The following is a 22,752-nucleotide window of genomic DNA, read 5'->3' on the forward strand; positions in this document are numbered from 1 at the left end:
AGGTCAAATCAGTCCATCCTAAAGGAAATCAACCCTGACTGCTCATTGGAAGGACAGATCCTGAAGCTGAAGCTCAAATATTTTGGCCACCTAATGCGAAGAGAAAACTCTCTGGAAAAGACCCTGATGCTGGGAAAGACTGAAGGCAAAAGGAGAAGGGGATGGCAGAGGATGAGATGGCTAGATAGCATCACCGATGCAATGAATATGGACTTGAGCACGCTCCGGGAGAGAGCGCAGGACAGGAAGGCCTGGCGTGCTGTGGTCCATGGGGCCACGAAGAGTCGGACACGACTGAACGACTGAACAACAACAACAACCCACTAAGATCAATAGGCCTTCCTCCCATATAAGGGCATCATCATTCCAGCAGATGTCACCAGAAGACGCCTTATGATTCCCAGCTGATCTACACTGCTCTTTATAAGCTGTCTCTCCCCTCCCAAGGGCTATGTTACAACTCTCACAATACAGCCAGTGAGTATGTTTAGTCTCTCAACCAAAACCATGTCCCGAGAGATACTGGGACAGACTGAGGCCACAGGCCAACAAGTGAGCAAGCTCAGCACCAAGTTTTCCACCTTGCCTCAAATAGGGCTTGGGAGTTAACCCTCATATGGGAACAGAAAAAAAATCAGAAAAATGAATTCACTTGAGCAGAACTTGGATAGGAAGATGTCCTTGGACGATTTCAAGGAAAGGGGCACTAACTTCTCTCAAAGAATGGTCCTGGACCTGGACACAGGGCACCTTCCCCATTTTGCATCTGCTGTTTCAGCTCCTTACACCTTGCAAAAGAAGTTCACTAGAATAAAGACACACCCCAAACGTGGCTGTTCATGAACCTGAATAAAGAGGCACTTGCGTGGCAAAGCATTAAAAGCTCTCCCAGAATCCAGACGGAGGGTCTGTAATCCAGGGTCAGCTAATTAATTTTCTTCTCTTCATATTTTAATTATTTTATACTGAAAACTATTTTGACAGCCTGCTATGGGCTAGTAAGCAGGTTGTAAATTTTAGAATATTACAATATTTGTGGGAGCATGAGAATTGCCATCCATAACCAGTGAGGTTTCAAGGGAAGGCATCTATCTAGTTCCAGAAGTCAAGATAATGACACAAGTTCTTCCGATTCACAAGGATGTTTTTAGATAAAACAGAGGCTGGTGTGCTCTGGGTCTCTTCAGATTTGTATTAAGTCCTCCGGGATTCCTTGGCCGAAACGTGGGCATGTGCTGAGTCCGTGTGAGGTGCCACCACAGGCGCTTGTCAGAAGAATTACATCCCTCGAACGCGTGCTCACAGCTCTGCCCTTGTCACAGCGCTCCCTTGAGCGTCACAGCTAGACGGAGTTCTCCTCTCCCTCGCTCGTTGTGAAAAGATTTCAGTGCCTTTTTGTTTGTGTGTGTACTTATGCTTGCAGGTGCAGGCAAGAGAAAACAATCACCATGTCCAGATGTTCTGAAGCATCCATCGCATACACACAGTTCAGATTAAGGAGAAAAATTGCATCAGATAAAAGCAGCCCTTCGGATGCAGTTTTCTGCTGAGTCGTTAATAAACCAATCGTGTTTCACTGACAATGAGGCTCTTGGATTTAATTTCCAGGAGACCAGAAACATCTTTACACTGCCTTTGGCTGAACTCATTTATTATCAATTTTGCACAATGTTTCATCCAAAGTGAAGGTATCCCAATTATATTGACTTCCCTTCTGAATTCTGCCGGAAAAAAAGAACACCCCACCCTTCATCTGGAGATGTTACGGTTTCAGGCATTGGTACAGCTACCACATCCTGAGCTGTCTCAGCTCATTAATGATGGACCTCAGGGAGCTTGGCTGAGATTCTGTCTCATGCCCAGAGAGTGATTCTGCTGTGCTGAAACAAAGGGAAATGTGCCATGTGCCACTGACACAGACCTCAAATGGTTGGAATTATGGCCTGGCTCGCCAGCAGCAATTACATTACTGAGCTCTCTAATCTCATCTTGTTAAGCACAAGTTCTCAACCGTCTTTCCACATGGGAGGGGGGAGGGAGGGAGGCCCTGTGGCTGTGGCTGAGTACACTGATGCAGCCCCTACACACTAATTAACAGAGGGCCCAATCCCCTGGGAAGGTATCCTGTCCAAGCTCCGCTGATACAAAACCCACCTATTTCAATGGAATTTAGGTACGAAAACATTCATCAGTCTCCCACACTGGCATCCTCAATGGTGCCCACAGCCCCAGGGTTCCGATCGGCTGCATCACCTTCCCCCCCAATAGAACCACCTCTGCATACTCCACTGTCCCATACATCTTGATAGCCTTGCTACCCACACGCAACAAGATGGTGAAGAGAACGGCGAAGGGCACAGATTTGTTGTATGCCAAGGAAAATGATCTTGTGGGGCAAGCAAAAAGGCTTGTGCGGTTCTTAAAAGGGACAACGCCACTTCCCCAGAATACGCCCAGGCTCCTGCAGGTTTTCAGTGATTTCCTGATGCTGTGGACTTGACAGGAGCCTGCCATCTTCAGGGGAGTCAGCCAAGGTGCATGTAGCTTGCTATGTAGGCGTGACATGCATATGGACTACTTTTCCAAAAGAAGCATATTGGAATGACGGATGGAAGCCACAGACCTTAGAAAGACAACATCATGCAATCCAGTTGTTTAGTGGCTGAAGAAGAAAACCTTTACTAACACAAGACGGTCTCAATTAAGCCAGTTCAACACATTACACAGAATTCTTGGGCTGAGACTCCAGGTGGAAGAGGAGCCGGGCACTTGCACTACTCCTTCAGTGCTACTCATTAAAATTCCCTTCATGCAATAGGCAAGGCTGTGATATGCCTCGTTCCCAAATGTGTTTGTTTTCTACATGCAGGGAGTTGCTTTTTGGATGCATCTCCATATTAATATTCACCCCCACCTTCCATCTGAGATAAGAGCCTAAGAACGGGACCAACTTCACCTCCCCACCTCAGTCTATGTAATTTATGAGCTTCCTCTATAGCAGAGGCAGACGGACCGTGGGTGCTCTGGCTCTAAAAATCTCATATCTTCAATGGCACAAATAAGTGAACACTGCATTCACACATCATTGCAGTTATGACCATGCATAATGCACCTTAATCCATTTAAACATGGTCTATTTTCAGTCCTTCTGAGGGAAAAAAGTTAAATCTCAGCCTAGGGCTAATAAAAAATAGTCTGAGATTTGAGCCAAACATAAACCAGTTAAGTGCTTCATAAATACAAACATGAACAGCAAAACAATTCATCATTTTCTTGCAAATATTTACTCAAAATATGTACATCAGTGTCTTAACGGAACTTCAAAACATTTAAGTTCATTAAAAACAAACCTCAACAAGTCCAAAATCACTTTCTAAAAGACTCAGAGCATTTTAATTAAGCTTGTTAATACTTACAAAGCAAGCTACTGTTAAATCATGTTATGCATTCCTTCACCTAACTATGTATCAAAATGATTTTCATGCCAAAACCCCCCACCCCAATCGTTTAACTGCAGTTTGTTTCACATAAATTTGGACTAAAAACATTTCAATACCTGATTTAAATTATTCTTAGTCCTTTTTTTTTTTGGTTAACAGTTTATACCTTTCCAGTTCAGTTCTGCATTTCTTCCAGCCCACTTTGTGTTTTCATGGCCTGCTGTCAATAAAAATAATAAAAAATAGTAACAACCTCAATGACACAGGCCATAACGTCCCTCTTTCATACAAGTAGTGTGTCAGATTTCTGCAAAGCTCGCATACTGGGAAACCCACAAATATATTTGCTTGTTTATAATATTCCACTTTCACTGAAAGTTTAAGGTGAGCTTATTGTCATGTAAGATCAGACCAATCCAGCAGTGTCGGGGCTTCAAACAGTCCTCCTCACACGGTCTGATGGGACAGGAATGCAACATGCAACCCATGGTTCACATTTGTCTAGACTGATAGTGGATCAAATGCTCTTTACAGAGCACACCTACCGAAGTACTACAAACATTGTGGTTCCTACAGAGATCTTACTTTGAATCAAATAAATAAAATACTTTCTTTCCTCTTGGCTTCACAGGTTAGATTACTGCAGGCAACCATGCTGGCTCCTCTTTGCCGCTTCGATCTCATGGGGCCTACATATATTTGTAATTAACAAGCTTCAACAGTATTAAGAAACCCACAGCTCTTTCTCTTCTTTCACACTCCATATGCAGGAGTGTACAACACAGCCATCAGTTCAAGGGGTTGCCTTCATGCAATGCTTCTGCTTCAGTGTGCTTCTTCACTGCCTTCTGCCTGGCTTACTGATGCTTCCGCTTGACTAGGGCTGCCCTCTCTAGAAGGAGCAGCAGCATCACCTTGCTCAGAAGCTGGCCCAGCCTTCTTGGATGATGGCGCAGCTCCCCCTTTCTGAAGGATCTCTGTCGCTTCGTGCTCAAGGACCTCTGATGGAGTCAGAGGTTCCAGATGCATGCTGCCTTGCTCACTGGCATCAGAATTGGCAGCGTCAGGTTCACCTCTTCCCCTCAAAAACTGTTCAAAACTGACATCTTCATTGGATGCCAATTTTGAGTTGTCAGTATCTATGTCTGCAAGGTGAGCTTCATCCATATCAGCCACTTTTGTCTGGACTTCAGAAACGGCATCCTCTGAACTTGGGAGAGGGTTAGTTTCATTACCTACAGACTTTGGGGATTTTTCTTCTCCTACTCGATCATCAGATTCTGTCTTTCCACAAGAGGTCTCCACTGAACTGGCTTGAAGCCCTGGGTTGGAGGCGTTTTTCACAGTTGACACAGAGATATATTCTTCGCAGTTACCAGCCTGATTTCCAAGGTGGTCCCTTGTTTCTTCTGCACAACCTTTTGAACAGGCGTGGAATTTTGAAATCGAGGACTCTCCTCCAGTTGACAAAGATATACTTTCTTCATACTCAGTAGCTAAAGAAGCTTCATTAGCCTCATGTTCAAGATTGTGCCCTTTTGCTTCTTCTGCAGGGTCCATGGAGATATTTGAGCAAGCCAAGGGTCCTGAAGCAGAGTGTTCTGGAACTGAAGACAATGCGTTCTCTTCACACTCAGCTGCCGAAAGACATACATCAGCTTGATTTGTAAGACAGTCTGCTTCTCCTCCTTCTGCGGGGTCATTTGAATGGGCTGAGAATCCTAAACTGGCAGAGTTTTGTACACCTGATGCATTTCCTTCACACTCAGCAACTAAAGGTCCTTCCTCACCTCGATTTGCAAGATCATCTACGTTTTCTTCTGCTGCAGAGTCTTTTGAACAGGTATGGGGTTCTGAAATGGAGGAATCTTCTACAGCTGACACAGATGCATTTCCTTCATGCTCAACAGCTAAAGAGCCTTCCTCACCTCGATTTGCAAGGTCACCTATGTTTCCTTCTGCTGCAGAGTCTTTTGAACAGGTATGGGGTTCTGAAATGGAGGAATCTTCTACAGCTGACACAAATGCATTTCCTTCACACTCAGCAGCTAAAAAACCTTCATCAGTTTGATTTCCAAGGCTGTCTGCATTTCCTTCTTCTGCAGAGTCTTTTGAGCAGGCTTGGAACACTGGATCAAAAATGTTCTGTAGAAAAGGAGGTTTCTTTTTTCCCCCCTCAGTAGCTAAAGGACCTTCCTCATGCTGCTTTCCAAGATCCTCTGCCTCTCCGCCTTCTGCAGAGTTTATAGGGTCATTTGAGCAAGCCTGGAGCTCTGGACAAAAACTATTTTCTAAAATGGGCAATTTATTTTCTTCACACTCAGCAGCTAAAGCAGTGTCATCACTTTGATTTCCAAGATGGTGTCTATCTGTTTCTTCTACAGAGTCTTTTATTTCTGGGCTGAAAAAAGCAAAGCAAGCAGCTTATTACTTTATTGTAACAAAACATACAGGTCTGCTTCAAAACAGCTCAGAAAACCTCTGTATTGCCTTTCACTGATTTTTTTTAAAAAAACCCTCAAAATATTGTGAACATTGAGAATTCAACTTTGGAATGAAGGCAATCAAAGTTGTGTTGGTCCATTTTTATGCACCATTATTAGGACACGTTCATGCGTTAACTCAAAAACATGCTCAGGCCCCAACCTTAAAAACAAGTTTCAGTGGGGGAGACATCTGCTCAAATTAATTCTATGAACTAACAGCAACCTTGTTCTTTGACTGCTGACCCTTATGTAGCCAAAACAGCACCATCAATACACAACAGGAAAGAATTATTAGGGTCAGGGAAGCCACAAGGTATGCGGAAGTACAAACCATCTTTAGGGGGGAAAAGCTATGTGGAGGGGAAAAACCTAAAACAGCCGAATGAGGACTGAGCATACTCAGCAGGCACAGAATGCTGACCATCTATTGGGGAGGGAAACCATAAACCATGGGAAGGGGGGTCCTAGTAAACCACACTGTAGGGCCCACTTGTGGAACTTAATCTGGAGGTCAATGTTTTTCTTTACTGAGTTCCTCACACTCCATTATTCCAAAATGATACACTCTAACTAGTGAAAGGCACAGTCTTTATCTTTACCTTACAGAAACTGATGTTTCACTTTGCTCTCCCGGAGTACTGGGCCTTGAAAGTTTCTAAAATATAAAAATCTTTGTTTTACAGTGCAATACAGTTATTTTGCTCAGCCAACTGATTTGCTACTGCTAGGAAGAAATTAGTGTCATTCCATGGGGTGTGGGTCATGCTAATCTGGGTTCCCAAGACAGGTCTTCAGTGAAAGCCTGGCAACATCACAGGCAGAAAGCTGGAAGTAAAACACTTCAGAAAAGCAGTGGCAGTTGCAATCCAAGAAGGTCTTGTAACCAGGCTTCTAGAGCTGCAGTAAAAGTAAAGTTCACAACTGAGATGGAGAAGGTGACTATGGGTATGTACGTAGATGATCCGACATCCCGCAGGACCAACATTTGTGGCAGGAAGGGGGGGCAGGGAGTTGCAGCAGAAGAGAACGGGGGAGACAGCACCCCAGGAGTTGGGCTCATTAGATGGGAGATCCTGGAGACCCCCATGCAGGTTAGGGAATAGACCTTACACCTGACCCACTTGCAAAGGATAATTTAGCCCTGTACATTTAAGGAACTACTGATCTAACCAGACCCCAGGACTGCAGTTTCCTTAGACTGCCTTCACTCAGCACAGCTAACAGCATTTTCTCCAGGCATAAGAGAACAGTGCTCCCTCCCCTCCCAGAAGAAAGAGAACCACTTGCTCCCATCCTGGGTAGCCTTTCTGTTTGGAGGCACCTCCATTTGAAAGAGGGCTTTCTGCAGAGGACAGATGTGCTGAGGCAACGTCTACTCCCCACCCTCAAGGAAAGAGCCAATCCATGAGGAGATCTGGAAAATGGGTTTTCTTCTTTCACAAAAGCACAAACGTATCCACACGCTACACACAAAAGGATAATGAAGGCTGCTCAATGACATTTGATTTATTAGACCATTAAGTTGTGTTTTCTTAGTTTTGAAACTTCCCATTTGAAAATCAAAAAGCAGAAGCTATATTTGAAAGCCGAATACTTACACTATAGGCTATTAAGCTGTTAATAAATTAATTTAAACTTCTAAATACATTCAATGTGAATGCCTATACAAAAGATTTAAACCAAAAAAGGCCTCTACCTGGGATTTTTCTTCCATTGCATTATTCAATACTGCATCATTTGCTAGGCTAAATAACAAAAGAACATTAATTATTTCCAAATAGTGAATTATCAACATAAAAACCAATGTGAAATACTAATATACACTTTTAATTTCAAACCATTTTGAAGATCTCCACTAAGCGTCACTGGTTTCTGCCATTCCCAATGAAACAAGAACTTCAAGCAGAATTATATGGTTGCTTGGCTTCTGCCATGCTCTTTCTAACCCTGCACCTTGTGGAACTCCCTTGTGAAAAAGACCCAGTTGGCCTCCCCTCTCTTGACTCTGCACCAGCCAGTTAAGGCACTGCTGTTCCAGCAGGCTTCTGGTGTGCCCACTTGAGGAGTTCTCATGGACTAGTCTGTCCTGCAAGGGATGTTTTTATCTGAGATTCTTGTCTCTGCTTAATGCTTTAGCAGTTTATTGTTTGCTTGATTTTTATGATTACTTTGTAATTATAATCTCTTGTAAACTGCCGTAAGTATTGCTATTACAACAGAAGGGCATACTAGAAATTCTACTAATTTGTTTAATAAATGATGTTTTATTCAGACCTACAACAGTCTGGGGAAAAAGCCTCTCTGCCATATCAGTGTATTCTTGCTGTAGCATTGGCCTGATCGAAGAGCTTTCTGCAGTGTTTTCTGCTAAAACAATATACACCTCGATCTGTCACTTAAAGGGTTAATTTTTTGGCACTATTTCCCCAGACCCAGTCCATACTTTAGATTAACTATACATTATTTAAAGTATTGACTTCTAAACCACATTAAAAAACAGCTTATCACATCACCATGATTGATTTTCTGTGTTTATGCAAGAACAATCCTACTGCAGAGACAGGCAAGTCTCCCATAAAGCCTTGTAAACGCGTCAGTTTTAGTACACAATTTAATTTTTCAAAGGCTTTTTGCTCAAAGAAATTGCTGGTGACTCTATCTTCTTTGTTGATGCAGCATTAAAGTTAATTTTAATCTGCTGAAGTATGGAATTGCGCCTATCACACCTGGGTAGTAATGTTATTAATCATGAATTCAGAAGATTCATGACCCTAGTAAAGCTTCTGGAACATACAAGGTACTTAGGATAAGAAGGAGCTGCATGCATTCAATTTGTGAAGGCAACAGCCTGCACAGGCTGTCATAATTAATTCCATTTATACTAGTTTAAAATGATGTATGTCTTTAACACTTGTTCAACTATTCTCAGAAGATTGTACATAGGATTGGCTTGAAAAACATATTGAGCTCTTTGCAAAGCCTTACTTATTGATGACTTTCAGGGACTACCTAGAATAAAGATTACATGTCTATTTATGTATAGCAAATATTTGCATACCACGAAGATCACGTCTTTACTGTGAAGCACTTCAAAGCAGTTTATTATTCAGTTCCACTAATTAGTAAGCAACAAAAACCAGAACAAAACAAAACCACCATGTACAAAGAAAGGTTCTATCAAAGCTGGACAGAGGGGAGGGAGGGGAACCTTCGGGATCAATACAGCGGCCACGAGTTCCCAGGCAAAACGCTCCCCTTTGCTGCATCGTTAGAAGCTACTTGTGCAGAACTAGGGGACGGTGCAAGGGGAACGGAGGAGGAGGAGCTTCTTCTCCGTGCCAGCAGCTGGTCTGGAGACTCAGCATACAGAAAATACCATTTCATTTCCATCCCGTCTGCTCTTGGCTGAATCACATTTGTAGCTGTACCTGAAAAAGTCATCTGATAACAGCTGTCTTATGTTAATACCTGTCTGATATATTCAGAAATAAATTTTAAATATTGGACAGCTTTAACTGGATACCTTCCATTCCAACTAAACTAGACTGGAAGGCACCACAATTATGGTAAAGTTCACATCCCTCAAACAGGTGCGGTTAAAAAACAAATAAAACTGGCCGTAATGAAAGGCATTTGAATTGGTGAGCAGCAGATGCTGTTAAACTGATTTTTTTGTTTGTTTTATATTTGCAACAGGCTCAGGAAAGGTAACAGTAAAACACTTTTCACAGAATGATGCATCATTCACTTATGGAATTCACTGCCGCAAAATCTGCCACAGCCATTCACTTAGATGGCTTTAAAAGAGGTAGGCAGATCACGGAGGAGGCCTATTGGTCATGATGGACCGTCCAGACTTTGAGGCAGTGCACCCTGAATACCAGCTGCTGGGGGTGGGGGCTGGACAGCAGGAAAGGGCTGTTGCCTTCCTGCTTCTGCACTTCCTCACTGGCCACTGTGGAAAACACTGGAGCCCCTTTGGTCTGATCCAGCAGAATGCTTCTCAGAAGAGAGAATTACTCAGGGTGCTATGGTTGTTACGCTCTTTTCCCCTCATTTATGAGGGTGCATCAAGAAACCCTCTATTAAAGCACTGTAATTGTGGCTTGTTGGGATCCTAAACAAGGTACTATTTCAGGCATATCAAATAGGCTAACACAATGTTTTGTTCTGCGAACAGCGACCAGTACCACTTCAGTTTTCAAATATGGTCTGCCAAGCAGTATTGGGGGGGTGGGGGTGGCAGCGGTGTGGTAGGGGGACTGCTGTATGAGAAACTGAAATCCAAAGCCCCTCATAGGCATATGCAATGTGTATGCTTTTTTGGATCCTGGCTCTTGTATATGAATGTTTCAAAACATTGCATTTATGATCAGGAGCACAGACAAACCCGTTTCTGTATTGTGGAGTACATATCTATGGCCTTCTAAAGTAGAATTAAAGAGCCAACAGACCCACCTAATTGAGAAAACAATTAATTTTTTAAAGCAACTTACTCAGAAAGGTCACCAGCAGCTAGGAAGTCCAAGGGAACTGGAATTAAAAGGAAAATAGTTCACTATTAAAAACAAAAAATAACAAGATGCTAACATTCAACTATTATGTCACATGTACAAGGTACAAGAGGCACATACCATTTTCGATAATAACTTGGCAAGTATGAGTATCGTTTTCAATCAAGTGGGTGGCCATCTTATCCAAGCCAGAAACATCAGTTAGGAAGTCACAATTAAGACAAACAACAGTAAAACCCCTAAGAGAGAGGGGGAACAGAAAAGAAAGATGAGTATAAGTGAGACAAGGGAACAAGAAGTGTTCTCCTGCCCATGTTGTGTGTGTTGTCAACAAGGTTTACAAGTGATATCTATGGAAAAGTCACCAACTCACAGACATATTAGCTTTCTTACATGTCCCTTCCAGGCATTTCTTATAAGGCAGGGTATATGAATCATCTTGAAAGAATTTTGACCTTGGAAAGAACAAGAGTACAAAAGGAAACGTTGCACTTTTGGGTGGCTAAGCAAATTTATCAGTGCCCCCAAGGGATAGATTTCCTTGTTCTGCCACTACAATTGACAGTCATACTATACAGCACTTGCAGTATATGTATGAAGAGCTGAAATAGGGCTAGAAAAAATGGATTCAAACTGGATTCAAAACAACAAATCATTATGATAAGAAAATTTAACAAATATCAAAATAAAAGCCACATCTGAGAGGATCACTTTCACAGGAAAAATATTTTTGGCTTGAATGTTATGGTTTAACTTTGGCTTGTTTCACAGACAGACGTTTCAGTTCTCAAATAAGAGTTTCATATAAGAAACAAAGTTGGATGGAATCAAGATAATTTGCACACATTCTAAATGTAATTCAACAGCAACTGAGAATGCAATCTTAAACACACTTACTAGGAAGTAAGCCCCACTAAACACAGTAAACTGTGTTCTGAGTAAACACGCATAGGATGATTGCATTGCACACCGCCAAAAATGCACATCTTAAAAAGAAAAATGAGAAGATAGTTACCTCAGTTCATCTGAATGAGTCTTATAAATCCAAAATCTTTTACTTTGACGAGCACTATGAAAACTACAAGAAAAACACAACAGCTTAAATTGTCTTCCTGAAAAAATGAACTTTTTCAACCATATACTGCAACATTAAAAACAAGCATGCAATCTCTTAAGTGTACGGTATAAAAATAAGCATGCATCTCATATGGAGAACTGCACAGAATGGCTCGAGCCCACAGATCCTCTTGCATGAAGAGACCACTGGAACTTACCGAGAAGGTTCCTTCTTGGTTGGTGTGCAGAAGGCATCCCTACAATGGGTTAATTCCCTCTATCGCCCAGGAAAAGGAGGGACCATGTTGCAGAGTTTTGTGCAGGCTGCCAGTTCCAGCCTCCTCCCTGCCTGTTTCACCCATGGCTATAGCTTAGTAGAAAGCAGTGAAAAAATCTCCTAACTTTGAATGGAGGATATAAAACCACACAGGAGAAGCAGGAAAAATGTGCAGAGTAGAAATTATACTCGCAGAAGGAATAGGAACCTAGGTGAGGGCCTGACTTGGGGGAAGCAGAAGTAAGCAATCCAGGTAAAGGCAATAAACTCAACTATGTAACTAGGGTGTGGCTGGGATGCCTTCCACAGACCAACCCACAAGGAACCTTCTCAGTAAGTACCAATGTTCTGTTCTCTGGGCTCGTGTGAGGAAGGCATCCATACAATGGGATGTCCTACAGCTGACTGTCAATTAGGGTGGGACAATTTGTATGTATTGAGTCTATTGAGTACTAACTATCTGCTGAAGAACTTCCTAGCAGGAAGTCTACCTTACACTGCCTGGTAAAGGCATTTGGGTTTGCCCAAGTTGCAGCCTTGCACAGCTGAGGTGGCTGCTCATCTATTGAATGAGCTGTAACTCTTAGAGACTTAGAAAGGCGTGAAGCCTCATAGGCCGAAACAATGCACGCTTTGAGCCACCTGGTGAGTGTAGATCTGAAGACCTTCCTCCCAATGGATGTGGGGTGGAAGGAAACAAAAAAGGAGTCAGATTGTCAGAATGTCTGTGTACATTTGGGATAGACCTTGATTACTCCACACATATCCAGCTTATGCCTGCCCTCCTCTAAGGGATGAGAGGGGTGAGGGTAGAAAGAAGGTAGAATTATCTCCTGTGACCCATGAAATAAGGTGTTGACCGTGGGAACAAACTTAGGGTGGGTTTTTAACACAACCGTATCTTTGTGAAAAGTTAGCAGGCCCTCCCATACAGAAAGAGCTGATAGCTCTGAAATTCTTCATGCTGATGTAATAGTTGCCTGTTCCATCTGGATCTTTTGCAGTACCCTGGCTAGGAACGGGGCTGGACAGAAAGCGTAGGGCCATAGTGAGTTTGGCATGTCCATGTCCTCAGCTCCATGGCAGTGAAATCTTGAAAGGAACTAGGGAAGCTTATGGTTGTGTCTCGAAGTGAAAAGATCTACTGTTTGTGAACCACAGTGGTTCAGTATGTGCTGAAAGACTGATGGAGGCTCCACTCTCCCGGATTGTTCTACTGTCTGTTGAGATAATCCACAGTTCAGTTCAGCTTGCCCCAAATGTGCTAGGCTGAGATGGAGGCCAGATTCCGTTTGGCCCAGAGAAGCATAGCTTGTGCCCCTTTGTGAAGGGAGAGAGATTTCATCCCTTCCTGGTCATTTTTATGGGCTTTGATTGTGGTACTATTTGTCTGGATGAGACCGTGGGAATGCTGCAGCTGGGAGGCAAAGTGTCTCAGGCCTAGGTGCACTGCTCTGAGTTTGAGCCAAATGATGCTGTGTTTTTGTTACGCTTCTTCCCAGCAGCTTTAGGCAACCTGATTTTTGCAACAAGTGCCCCATCATTCCAGGCTGACATCCGTGGTTAGTGTGATCTTGGGGGGGTCTTGGAATGATGTGCCCAGCCGAAGATTCTGTGGGATTTGCCACCAAAGAGGAGACGGCTTGCATTGGTGAGTAAAATGTGGCTGATGTTGTTTCATTGCAATCTGGCTCTGGAAGGGCAGAAGTAGCCACGGTATAGGGTGAGAATGAAGTCTTGCCCAAGGGACTATGCTTAGGCAGGAGATAATTAGACCCAAGAGTGCTCTCTCTGAGGAGAGGAATATACGGCCTGTGGAAGTGACAATGAAGGAGGGACTGAGTTGGTTGAAAGTGACTCTTCCTTTTGTTGATAATAAAGCCATGATGGTAACAAAATGGTCATACTTAGCTTTAAGTTGTTCAGGGCCTTCTGTGTGGAGGTTGATCTGAGAAGCAGATCATCAAGATAAGGGTAAATATGGCTCCATTTGAGACAAAGATGTGCTGCAAGGGACACCATAATCTTGGTAAAGACCCATGGGGCTGAGGTTAGGCCAAAGGGCATAGCTCTGTATTGAAAATGTTGTATTTATATGCGAATCTCAGAAATGTCCTGTAGTGCAGAGAGATTGGAATGTGGAGGTAGGCCTCTGTCAGGCCAATTGAGCATAAAAATTCTCCCTTGTGGAGGGCTTCTCTGATTCTGTGAAATGTCTCCATGCAGAATTGTCTGTACTTAACGTACTTGTTGAGATGCTTGAGATCTAAAATGGCTCTCTAATCTCTCCTTTGGCACAACAAAGGAGACAAATACTGGTGAACTTTTCTTGTTCCAGTACTAGTACTATCACTCCTATGCTGAACAGATCTGGATCACTTGGGATATGATCTGTTGTTTAGTTGTGGAGCGTGACACTGGGGATGGGAGGAACCAAGGAGAAGGTGGTTCTTGGAACTCTATGGCGTGGCCACTGCGAATGGTGCCGATGGTCCAGTGATCTGAAGCTGGCTGCTCCCAGGCTGGTAGGGACTATTGCAGTCTTCTCCCCACTAAGGTGTTCCTGGCATAAGAACTGTTGGCGACCTGGCCTTGTGGGTTGGAAGAGAGCAGACTATTTCAAAGAAGAGTTGGAGCTGGAATTTCTGGATTAGAAGCATGACCGAGACCAGGTGGGTCTAGGGTATCTGTAGTTTGGGGATCAAAAGGAAGAAAGGTTAGTATTCCTGAAGGGATGAGAGGAAGGGTAGGTTCCGCTAAGAAGGTTTTTTTATCCTTACTGCTGGAGGAGGAGGGCATTAATTTCTTTTTGTATTCTGTTTCTATCAGGATGCCTTTGAAGACTTTTCTCCAAAGAGATGCACCCCGGAAAATGGCACCGTAGCAAGGTTACCTCTAGATGGTATGTCCACTTTCCAATGTTTGAGCCAAATAAATCTTTGGGCCACAGCAGTAACCACAATGACTTGTGTGTTGAACTGGAGGGCATCTTAGTTGACATCTGCAATAAAAGCAAAAGATTTAGAGAGTTTGATCTCTAAGATCTCCCTTCTTCAAGTACTTAAAAGGCTGTCACAGAGAGGAAGGCCAGGATCTCTTCTCTATCATCCCAGAGTGCAGGACACAGAATAATGGGCTCAAGTGACAGGAAGCCAGATTCCAGATGAATATCAGGAAAAATGTCCTGTTAGAGCAATATGACAATGGAACCAATTCCCTAGGGAGGTGGTGGACTCTCCCACACTGGAGGCATTCAAGACGAGGCTGGACAGCCATCTGTCAGGGATGCTTTGACTTGGGATTCTTGCAGTGAGCAGGGGGTTGGACTCGGTGGTCTTGTAGGCCCCTTCCAACCCTACTATTCTATGATTCTATACTATTCTATGATTCTGTGATCAGCCCCCAGGAGAGGGAGGTCCATTTCAGGTCCTTATTGTTTATAATATCTTCCATCCAGAGAAGTCAAGCCCTAGCAAAATAGGAGACTGCCGGGGCATGTAAACTGCAGGTTGACACATCACAGGCCTTCTTTAATGCAGCATCAGACTTTTGTTTGCCTTGTTCCTTAAATGGCGTGTCCCCATCCTACAACATGATGGCTCCTGAGATAAGCGCAGCCACTGGGGTATCTACAAGAGGTGTTTTAAGCTCTTCCATGAAGTCCTGGGGCAGTGTATAAAAGCGTTGTGCAGTGCTTGCTCCTTTTTTAACCCTGGAGTGGAGAGGTCCATTCCTCTTACAACAGGGTTTTTTTTTTTTTTTTTAAGGAATTCTTTTTAAGGAACCTCCCTAGTAGCTAGCTTGAGTTCAGGAAACATGGCCAGCCACCCCCACCCCCACGCTGCCCATGGCTGTGCTTTCTCTGGCTCAGTAAGGTTGATGGCTAAGGTAGAAATTGCCTTAAATTGTAAGGATAAGAAATCCTCCTAAATAAAAAAACCTGTCTGTGGAGGCATCTTCTATGGTCTCCATGTCTGACCAAGCCCCCTCCTCTCTGTATGAATTGCTGTTGCCCTAGGAGGGCAAGGAGGAGTCACAATCCTGCAGTGGAATGCAATTAGGATTAGGTGCCATGTTAGCACTCCCTGTGGCTGTTGAGTGGGGATCGGATGAACCCTCCCGGAATTCACTGAAGGGTATTGGCTGAGGGGCTGTTTGCTAGGTAGTCGAGACTTGAGATGCCCTGTTTGCAGTTGTGGATCCTGGAGGGGTGGAGGTGATGTGTGCATTTGGCACCGCAGCCTGACCTTGCAGCCTGTTTGCCTAGGAGTTGGTCAGTTAACTGATCCAAGACAGCTTTTGTGAAATGAGGAAGGACTGGCTGATCAATCTGGGAAGTATTCCTGATGGGACGGGGCCACAACTCCTCAAGCCCCATTTCTTTGGTTAGTAATGGAGGAGACGAGTGGATTCATTGTCATTTGTGACAGTGTAACAGAATCCAAAATTGGCTGTCCACTGTGCTCAGCCGGAAACCTCCACGGTGGGGGGCGGGGGGGATTATTACTCTCATTCTTTCTTTTGCTGAGATGCTGATGCACTGGGTGTGGGCCCTCCGAATCCCTTCCGCTTTGAGACCCGAATCCAGCCCAATAAGGGGCTCTGGATCTGCCCAGGAGAGGGTAGCATGGGCTGAAGACTCAAACGCCCCAACTTCCTCAGCTGCGACCGCTTCCCTTGAGGTTGGGCTGCTGCTGGCTGCATCGGCGGTGAGGGTGAGCAGGTGGGCTGCCCCTCATGGTGTCATCCCCCCCGAGTGCGGCTGGCAAAGCCATGATCCGATCTGGAGCTGAGTTCGCAAGTCCATTCAGCTTTCGGTGGGCTTCTGGGCACCTGGCGTGAGTAACTTTGTCTCCCTTTTTTACAGCTTGGGAGGCTTCTTTCTCTTCCAGAGGAGCCACGGAGAAGATGAGGATAGAAAAATAGTAGCGGAGGAAAGAAGACGAAAACTTTCTTTTTTAAAAGTAGTGAGGAGAATGAGCTCATTGAAAGAGAAAGAGGAGGAAAAATAAGTATAAGGACAGACCAGTTAGAAAACCTCAGAACTGAAGGGGATCAGGGAGAACCTCTGTCCTGGGTGAAAAGCAGGATGAACTGGCAGGGAAGAGCCTGGGACTGGCAAACGACAGAACACTCTGTCACGAGGTCCCTGCTGTTCCTGGACGATAGAGAGAGCTGACCTATCGTAGGGATGCTTTCTGCACACTGACCTGGAGAAGGGGCTCCTGCTAGTGAAGCTGTAGATGCTACTGATTATGCCTACTATCCAGCCATCCAGGTAAAGCAGCTTCAAGGACTGAGGGGCCTTCCAGAACAACTTTAGGGAGGAAGGGCTGTAGCTCAGAAGGTCCCAGGTTTGATCCCCAGCCTCTCCAGGTAGGGCAGAAAAAACTCAGTGGGATACTCAGTCCCTGGTTGTTTTGCACTGTGGCTGAACCCAGATCTCTGGCTTGTGTCTCTCTTGAGAAAAGCCACAAAAAACAAACAAAAACAAACCATGGCTGACTTGTCAGGGGAGAGACACAAGCCAGAGGTCCAGCTTTGGATGCAACGCTAAACAACCCAGGGACTGAGCATCCCTCTTTAAAGAGGCTTTTCAGGGAACTTGAACCAACAGACATTTTTACTGCTAATGCACTGGGTTTTCTTGCTTTTATTACAGCATTTCAATATGTTGCTCTAATATTGATTGATTTTTCTATTTTTACACTGTTAGCCACTTCCAGTTCCTTAGTGAAAGAAAAGCAGGATGGGAGAAAAATGATAGTATGTCGTTATGAATAATGCAACGAAGGCCATGGGAGCTGGGCGGAGCCCCAGCCACCCACTGATCAGGGGTAGGCTATGGGAAAGTGGGCTCCCTGCCCCGTTTCTCCTCCCCTTGAGCATAAATCCCCACCCCCAGTTTTAATCATGATTAGCCCCAACTAGGCTTCCAACCTTTAACCAATCTGGACCAAGGCTTAGGGTCAGGGCTGCCAACAGGAGGCTTCTCTACAATTCAGGCCAGGGGGGAAGTTGTCCTGTGCCAGACCAGCCTTCCCCAACCAGGGGCCCTCCATATGTGCAGGCCTTCTACTCACAGTATCCCCCAGCCAGGCGGGGAAGGCTGCTCCACCAGGCAGAAGGTGACGCACGCCCTTTCACCAGGACTAGCTGGCAGACTGAGTTCTGTTTGCACGGAGGCTGAGGATTCGTGCAAATATAGGAAACCAGGGAATATCAAACAAACTGAGTCATACCCTGTGGTTGAAGGTTTCCTACCTCATCATGTGGTTCACATAGGCTTTGCTGCAGCTAGTGCTGTATCTGCATAAACTACAGCGGACGTAGGCTGGGAAATGGCTGGCAAAAGTCCTTATATCTGAGTAACACTCAATGCATTTCTGAATACCTGGACATCTAATATGAACCAAAGTCAGAATTAGTATATTGGGAAAAAAAGTTAAGAACTCTCAGTTAAGCCATTATTTATTTCTAAAAAGCTTGCTTAGTGAAAATCATTGGTCAGGATCCAAAGAAACTGATTAGCTAATCCTGCCCTAAAGGGTCCCCCAACTTTCAGAAATGGCTTTTCAAGGGACCTGCCAGAGTAGATTTAATGCAGTGGGAAGAGGTGGGTGGAAAGACTAGAAAAGCCCATGTGTGTGTGTGGAATTCTGTGTGCCATGTTGCATCGATCCTGGCCAAACATACATTTTTAACAAAATGCTGGAGGCGCTAAAGCTTTTAACTGGAGACGGGATGCATCAAAAGGCTGTACCAGAGCACATGCATCTATCCCTGTCGCACGCGCTCTCTTGTGCACGCACACACACACAGTCTTCATACACAGGTGCATCCATCCCTCCACACCACAAAATCTTCATACAAAGGTCCATGCTCTTAGGCAAAAATATTCTCTCCCACTCATACACACACACACACACACACACACACACACACACACTCAGCCATAAGTGTCCCTTAGCTGGCATCAAAAGGAAGGAGCAGAGTGTGGCCACACCAAGGGCACAGCAGGGCTGAAATATCATGCTCCTTGGGAATTTGCAAGGAAATAGAGCCAGATTTGGCCTGCACAGTTGAGGTTGCCAGGCCCTTTCCTAGGTTGGCTTGGCTAATGCCAACATGAGGCTTTCTCTGAGGACCTTGTTAAGCCAGCCACTGTCACTAAGTGTTTGAAATGTGACAGTCTGGGCTGGTTCACACAATCAAACAGCCCAAGTTGGCTTGTTTAACCTATGATGGGCTCTGACACGTGCAGGCGGCCATTCTGAATATTCAAGTTGTGGCCACAATTGGTTGTGTTGTCTGAACCCAAGTGGTGGGGTTGTGCTAGGGTTAAACAACCCTCCCATGGCCCATAGCCTGCTCTAGGGTTACATGAGGGTTGTTTAACCCTCACACAACCCTCGCCACTCGGGTTCGGACAACATGGCAATCCACAGGCTGAATATTCAAAAACGCACCATGGTGGGCGGCGGTGATCGTGTGAACTAGGTCTCTATAATTAAAAAACCCCTACACAATCTGAGAAAAAGTCAGGGCTGACTCCAGGTTTGAAGGGCTTCTGGGCAAGGTACCCTCCGCAGGCTCCCCTCCACAGGCTTAAAGGAACTGGGTGTTGGAGGAGGAAAAGCCATTGCCTGTGCTTACTGCGGGAAGTTGGGTAGCAGCAAAGGAGCAGAATCGCCCCTGCCTCAGCCACTCTGGGACCTGTGGCACCTTTGCAAGTTCATTTTTCTTGTGAAATACCAGGATTATTTTTTTTAAGGGACTGGAGAACCCAGAGTACCGCAGACAGCAATGCTTCTCCTCCATTGCTGGCTGGCTGCCGTGGGTTCTGCCATCCCTACGCACACAGGGTAGCCCAGGCGGTGGCTCCCCCAGCCACTGGATAGATGGGGAGGGCAAAAGTGGCGGTCACTAGCAAGCAACGGAGACGTCCCACCGATCACTTGTGCTGTTGCTACCCACCCAGAGGAGTGCAAGCAGAGGCTGGCCAGGCAGGCACACCACTGCTGCTACTGTCATCATCACACTCCTCTGCCTCCAGTCCTGCCACTAATTGGTGGGAGGGGGGCAGAGGGATGATGGTGGTGGCAAGAACTGCCTCACCCAGGACAGGGCTAGTCAAGAAGAGAAATTTTCGGAAATTAAGAGGCTGGCATCAACCGGGACACAGCCCAGCGTTTGCCAACCATGCCAGGTGCTGAGACTGGGCTTGAAACTGCCCAGGTACAATCCTTAAGCTCGTCTATGCTGAAATCAACAGCCTCTGAAAGGTCACCTTTGGGAGAAAGGGGATCCTAGAGCTGGGGGGGCTCTTTGCATTGGCTGAACCATCAAGGGACCATGTTCTCTTGTTCACCAGGACACACCCACCCAACTGAACAACATCTGAATAGCTGGCCACTCTTGCCCAAATGAATAATACGTTACCAACCGTATGCATTCTATCAATTTGGAGGAATGCAAGTTCCGCTGCCCTTTTTATTCTATCCAGTTAAGTTTCAAAACGATACTCCAGAAAGTTGTCAGAAGATTTACCTTAGATTATTTAATGCTGTATTTGCGATTTTACTGGATTTTTTGCCGCTGCCGCCACCACTACTGCCATTGTGGCTGCTGCTGCTGCTGCTCCCAGTCCCCAGACTTTGCTTTTTCTGCAAGCTCAGCGGCTTCAATTTTGACTTTGCCTTATTTGCATTCAATTTGTTAGGAGTCTTAGCATTTGTCACTTTAGCACTAGGAGACAACTGTAATGTGGATGCATTTGGGCTAACAGAAGATGCAGCTGCTGATGCAGGGTGAAGCGATCCAACGGAAGCCCTGATAGTAACCTAGGAACAGGAGATCCTGTAAGCGCTCTCTCTGCTCAAGGAATGCAACCAGGTATCTTGCTGCACAGAGTTACAATTTAATTTGGCCAATCCTTATTTATACAAATGAACACCACCGAGTAAAATGCACTGGGAGCACAAGACTGAGCAGCTCTGTGCAACCCTCAACCAGCCTATTTGCTCCGAGGAGCTAGGGAGCAATGGATCCTCCACAGACTCAGTGCTCATCCAGTCCCAGCTCGTCTGCCCTAAAACAGCAACGCAATGCACTTATGTGCACCAACAGCCCCCACCTATTCACACACATCACACACGTGACAGGGACAAATCTGTTACAGGATCAGGGATGGCTGAAACCCCACTGGACAGGACATGCCAAGCCAGAAAGGACGCCAGATCATATGACACTGATCTAGAATCTGTCACTCCACAAAGGCCAGGGCAGGCAACAAAGGCAACCCCACCCTTCAGCAAAACAGAAGAAGACACTGTTGCATGAAGTTAAATCTTCCTACTGCAGTTTTAAATCTGAACCCCTCCAAAACAGCCAAACAGGAAGGTTTTACAATGCTGCCAAAAGGTGCTCAAGGCTGCAAATATCTGGGGAACATTTTCACATTTGTATGGATACTTAAGAGCAGATTTATGGAACCACATTTTTCCCATGTAACTGCAATCATCCTCATAATCACCACCACCACCACCACCACCACCACCACAAGGCAGCCCGCTTCAGTGAACGCAAAGCTCATCAACCAGAAGCCCAAGCACTGAAAACATTATCCCTTGGGAATCCTCTCATTAGGCCAACTGGCTCTTAGAGGCTGGGCTCTCAAATGGGCCTTCAGCAATAGGCCCAAGTGTGCCCAGTACACAGAGAACATGCCAGCAGCAAGGGTGGCTCCAGCAAGCATATCCCACTCCAGTGCCGCCGTGGCCCCATCAGGGGGCCTCCCAAGCAGCACTAGTTGGGAAGACCTGCCATAGGTACGTGCACACACAGCACTCTCTTTTGCCCTGCATCTCCAACCATTTCTCATAATTAGCACTAGAGGATGCTTTTAACTTACTTTGGTTCCTGGAGGCAATCCCTCTAACTGAACAGGTTTTTTAAATGTCCGATGGTGTTGAGATTTATGATCCATTTTTTCTTTGCATGTCAAAAACTGCAGTCTACACTTGGTACAGCGATGCACTCCCTTTTTCTTTTAATAACAAAAAAGTAAAACATATTTAAGCCAGAATGTACTGATGAACTTAACTTCTCATGCCAAAACAATAATGCAATAGCAACTAAAGCTACACTTCAATAATACTATAATTCACAAATGTAAAACAGAAGCTTAACATTGCAAGAGGTTTTGAAAACCTAAGGCAATGCCAAAATTATGGCCACTAATGGTCATAAGCAATAAAAGGAGCATTTATAATGCTTTGGAGGCTGAAATTCTAATATTCTGCTCCTTTTATTCATAAGCAATAAAAGGAGCGGAATATTCAGCTGCATATCAGTCCTAGGTTATTTAAGAAAACAACTGCAAACAAATCACAGTAACTACCCAACAGCAATTGTTTCCAGACCCGGAAGCCAAACCTTAGCAAGAAAAGGGCATGGGTAAGGTGCAATCTACTTCTGCCATTGAATTCTTCTCCTTACAACTGTCCTCTGCCTCTCACCATGGAACCATAGTTAATTACTTCTATTAGCTATAATCTACTTTAAACTGATATCTGGAGCTTCATGAACTTAGCTGAACAATTCTCAAGTACTATAATGGTCAGCAGATGTCAAGAGTTATACCAGAGCCTTTGCTAGTTCATTGTGGTTGAGCCAAAAGTTGTACTGTGACCGAAACTCACACCAGACCAAGTGTTGTTGGGGGGAGGCAACCAGTGACCATAAACACAATTATAGACATTTCCACACAGAAGTCTTGTATTACTGTTTACACTCTAAAGTCAACGAATAATTACCTGATGCCTCATGAAGTGATGCATATAAGGTGCCCCAATTTTAATAACTTTAAGGCAAAATGGGCAGAGCAAGTTTTTCGTGTTTTCATGAACAGTTCTAAAGTGTTTTTCCACATCTGAAAATGCTGATGATCTGTAACTGCACACCTAGACATAAAGAGA

The 22,752-nt window shown here is 44.8% G+C and overlaps 1 protein-coding gene across 3 annotated transcripts in view; it reads right to left on the reverse strand.

Annotated features, from left to right (window-relative positions):
- Window positions 1-3,265: 3,265 nt before the first annotated feature.
- ZNF280D (zinc finger protein 280D) overlaps window positions 3,266-22,752 on the reverse strand; it is a 43,056-nt gene continuing 23,569 nt past the window's right edge. For all 3 annotated transcript variants that reach the window (XM_084816540.1, XM_084816539.1, XM_084816537.1), the window contains 10 exons: window positions 22,591-22,737; window positions 21,687-21,821; window positions 20,324-20,616; window positions 18,038-18,175; window positions 11,456-11,518; window positions 10,561-10,679; window positions 10,423-10,459; window positions 7,623-7,671; window positions 6,526-6,581; window positions 3,266-5,841 (listed from right to left, as the gene is read on the reverse strand). In XM_084816540.1, coding sequence (XP_084672666.1) covers window positions 4,266-5,841; window positions 6,526-6,581; window positions 7,623-7,671; window positions 10,423-10,459; window positions 10,561-10,679; window positions 11,456-11,518; window positions 18,038-18,175; window positions 20,324-20,616; window positions 21,687-21,821; window positions 22,591-22,737 — 2,613 coding nt within the window. In that variant the 3' untranslated portion in view covers window positions 3,266-4,265. The remainder of the gene's footprint in view (window positions 5,842-6,525; window positions 6,582-7,622; window positions 7,672-10,422; window positions 10,460-10,560; window positions 10,680-11,455; window positions 11,519-18,037; window positions 18,176-20,323; window positions 20,617-21,686; window positions 21,822-22,590; window positions 22,738-22,752) is intronic.

The sequence above is a fragment of the Heloderma suspectum genome, chromosome 11 (genome assembly GCF_057233095.1).
Source record: "Heloderma suspectum isolate Gila_16-S chromosome 11, 16-S_ref, whole genome shotgun sequence".
In the NCBI taxonomy this organism is placed as follows: Eukaryota; Metazoa; Chordata; class Lepidosauria; order Squamata; family Helodermatidae; genus Heloderma; species Heloderma suspectum.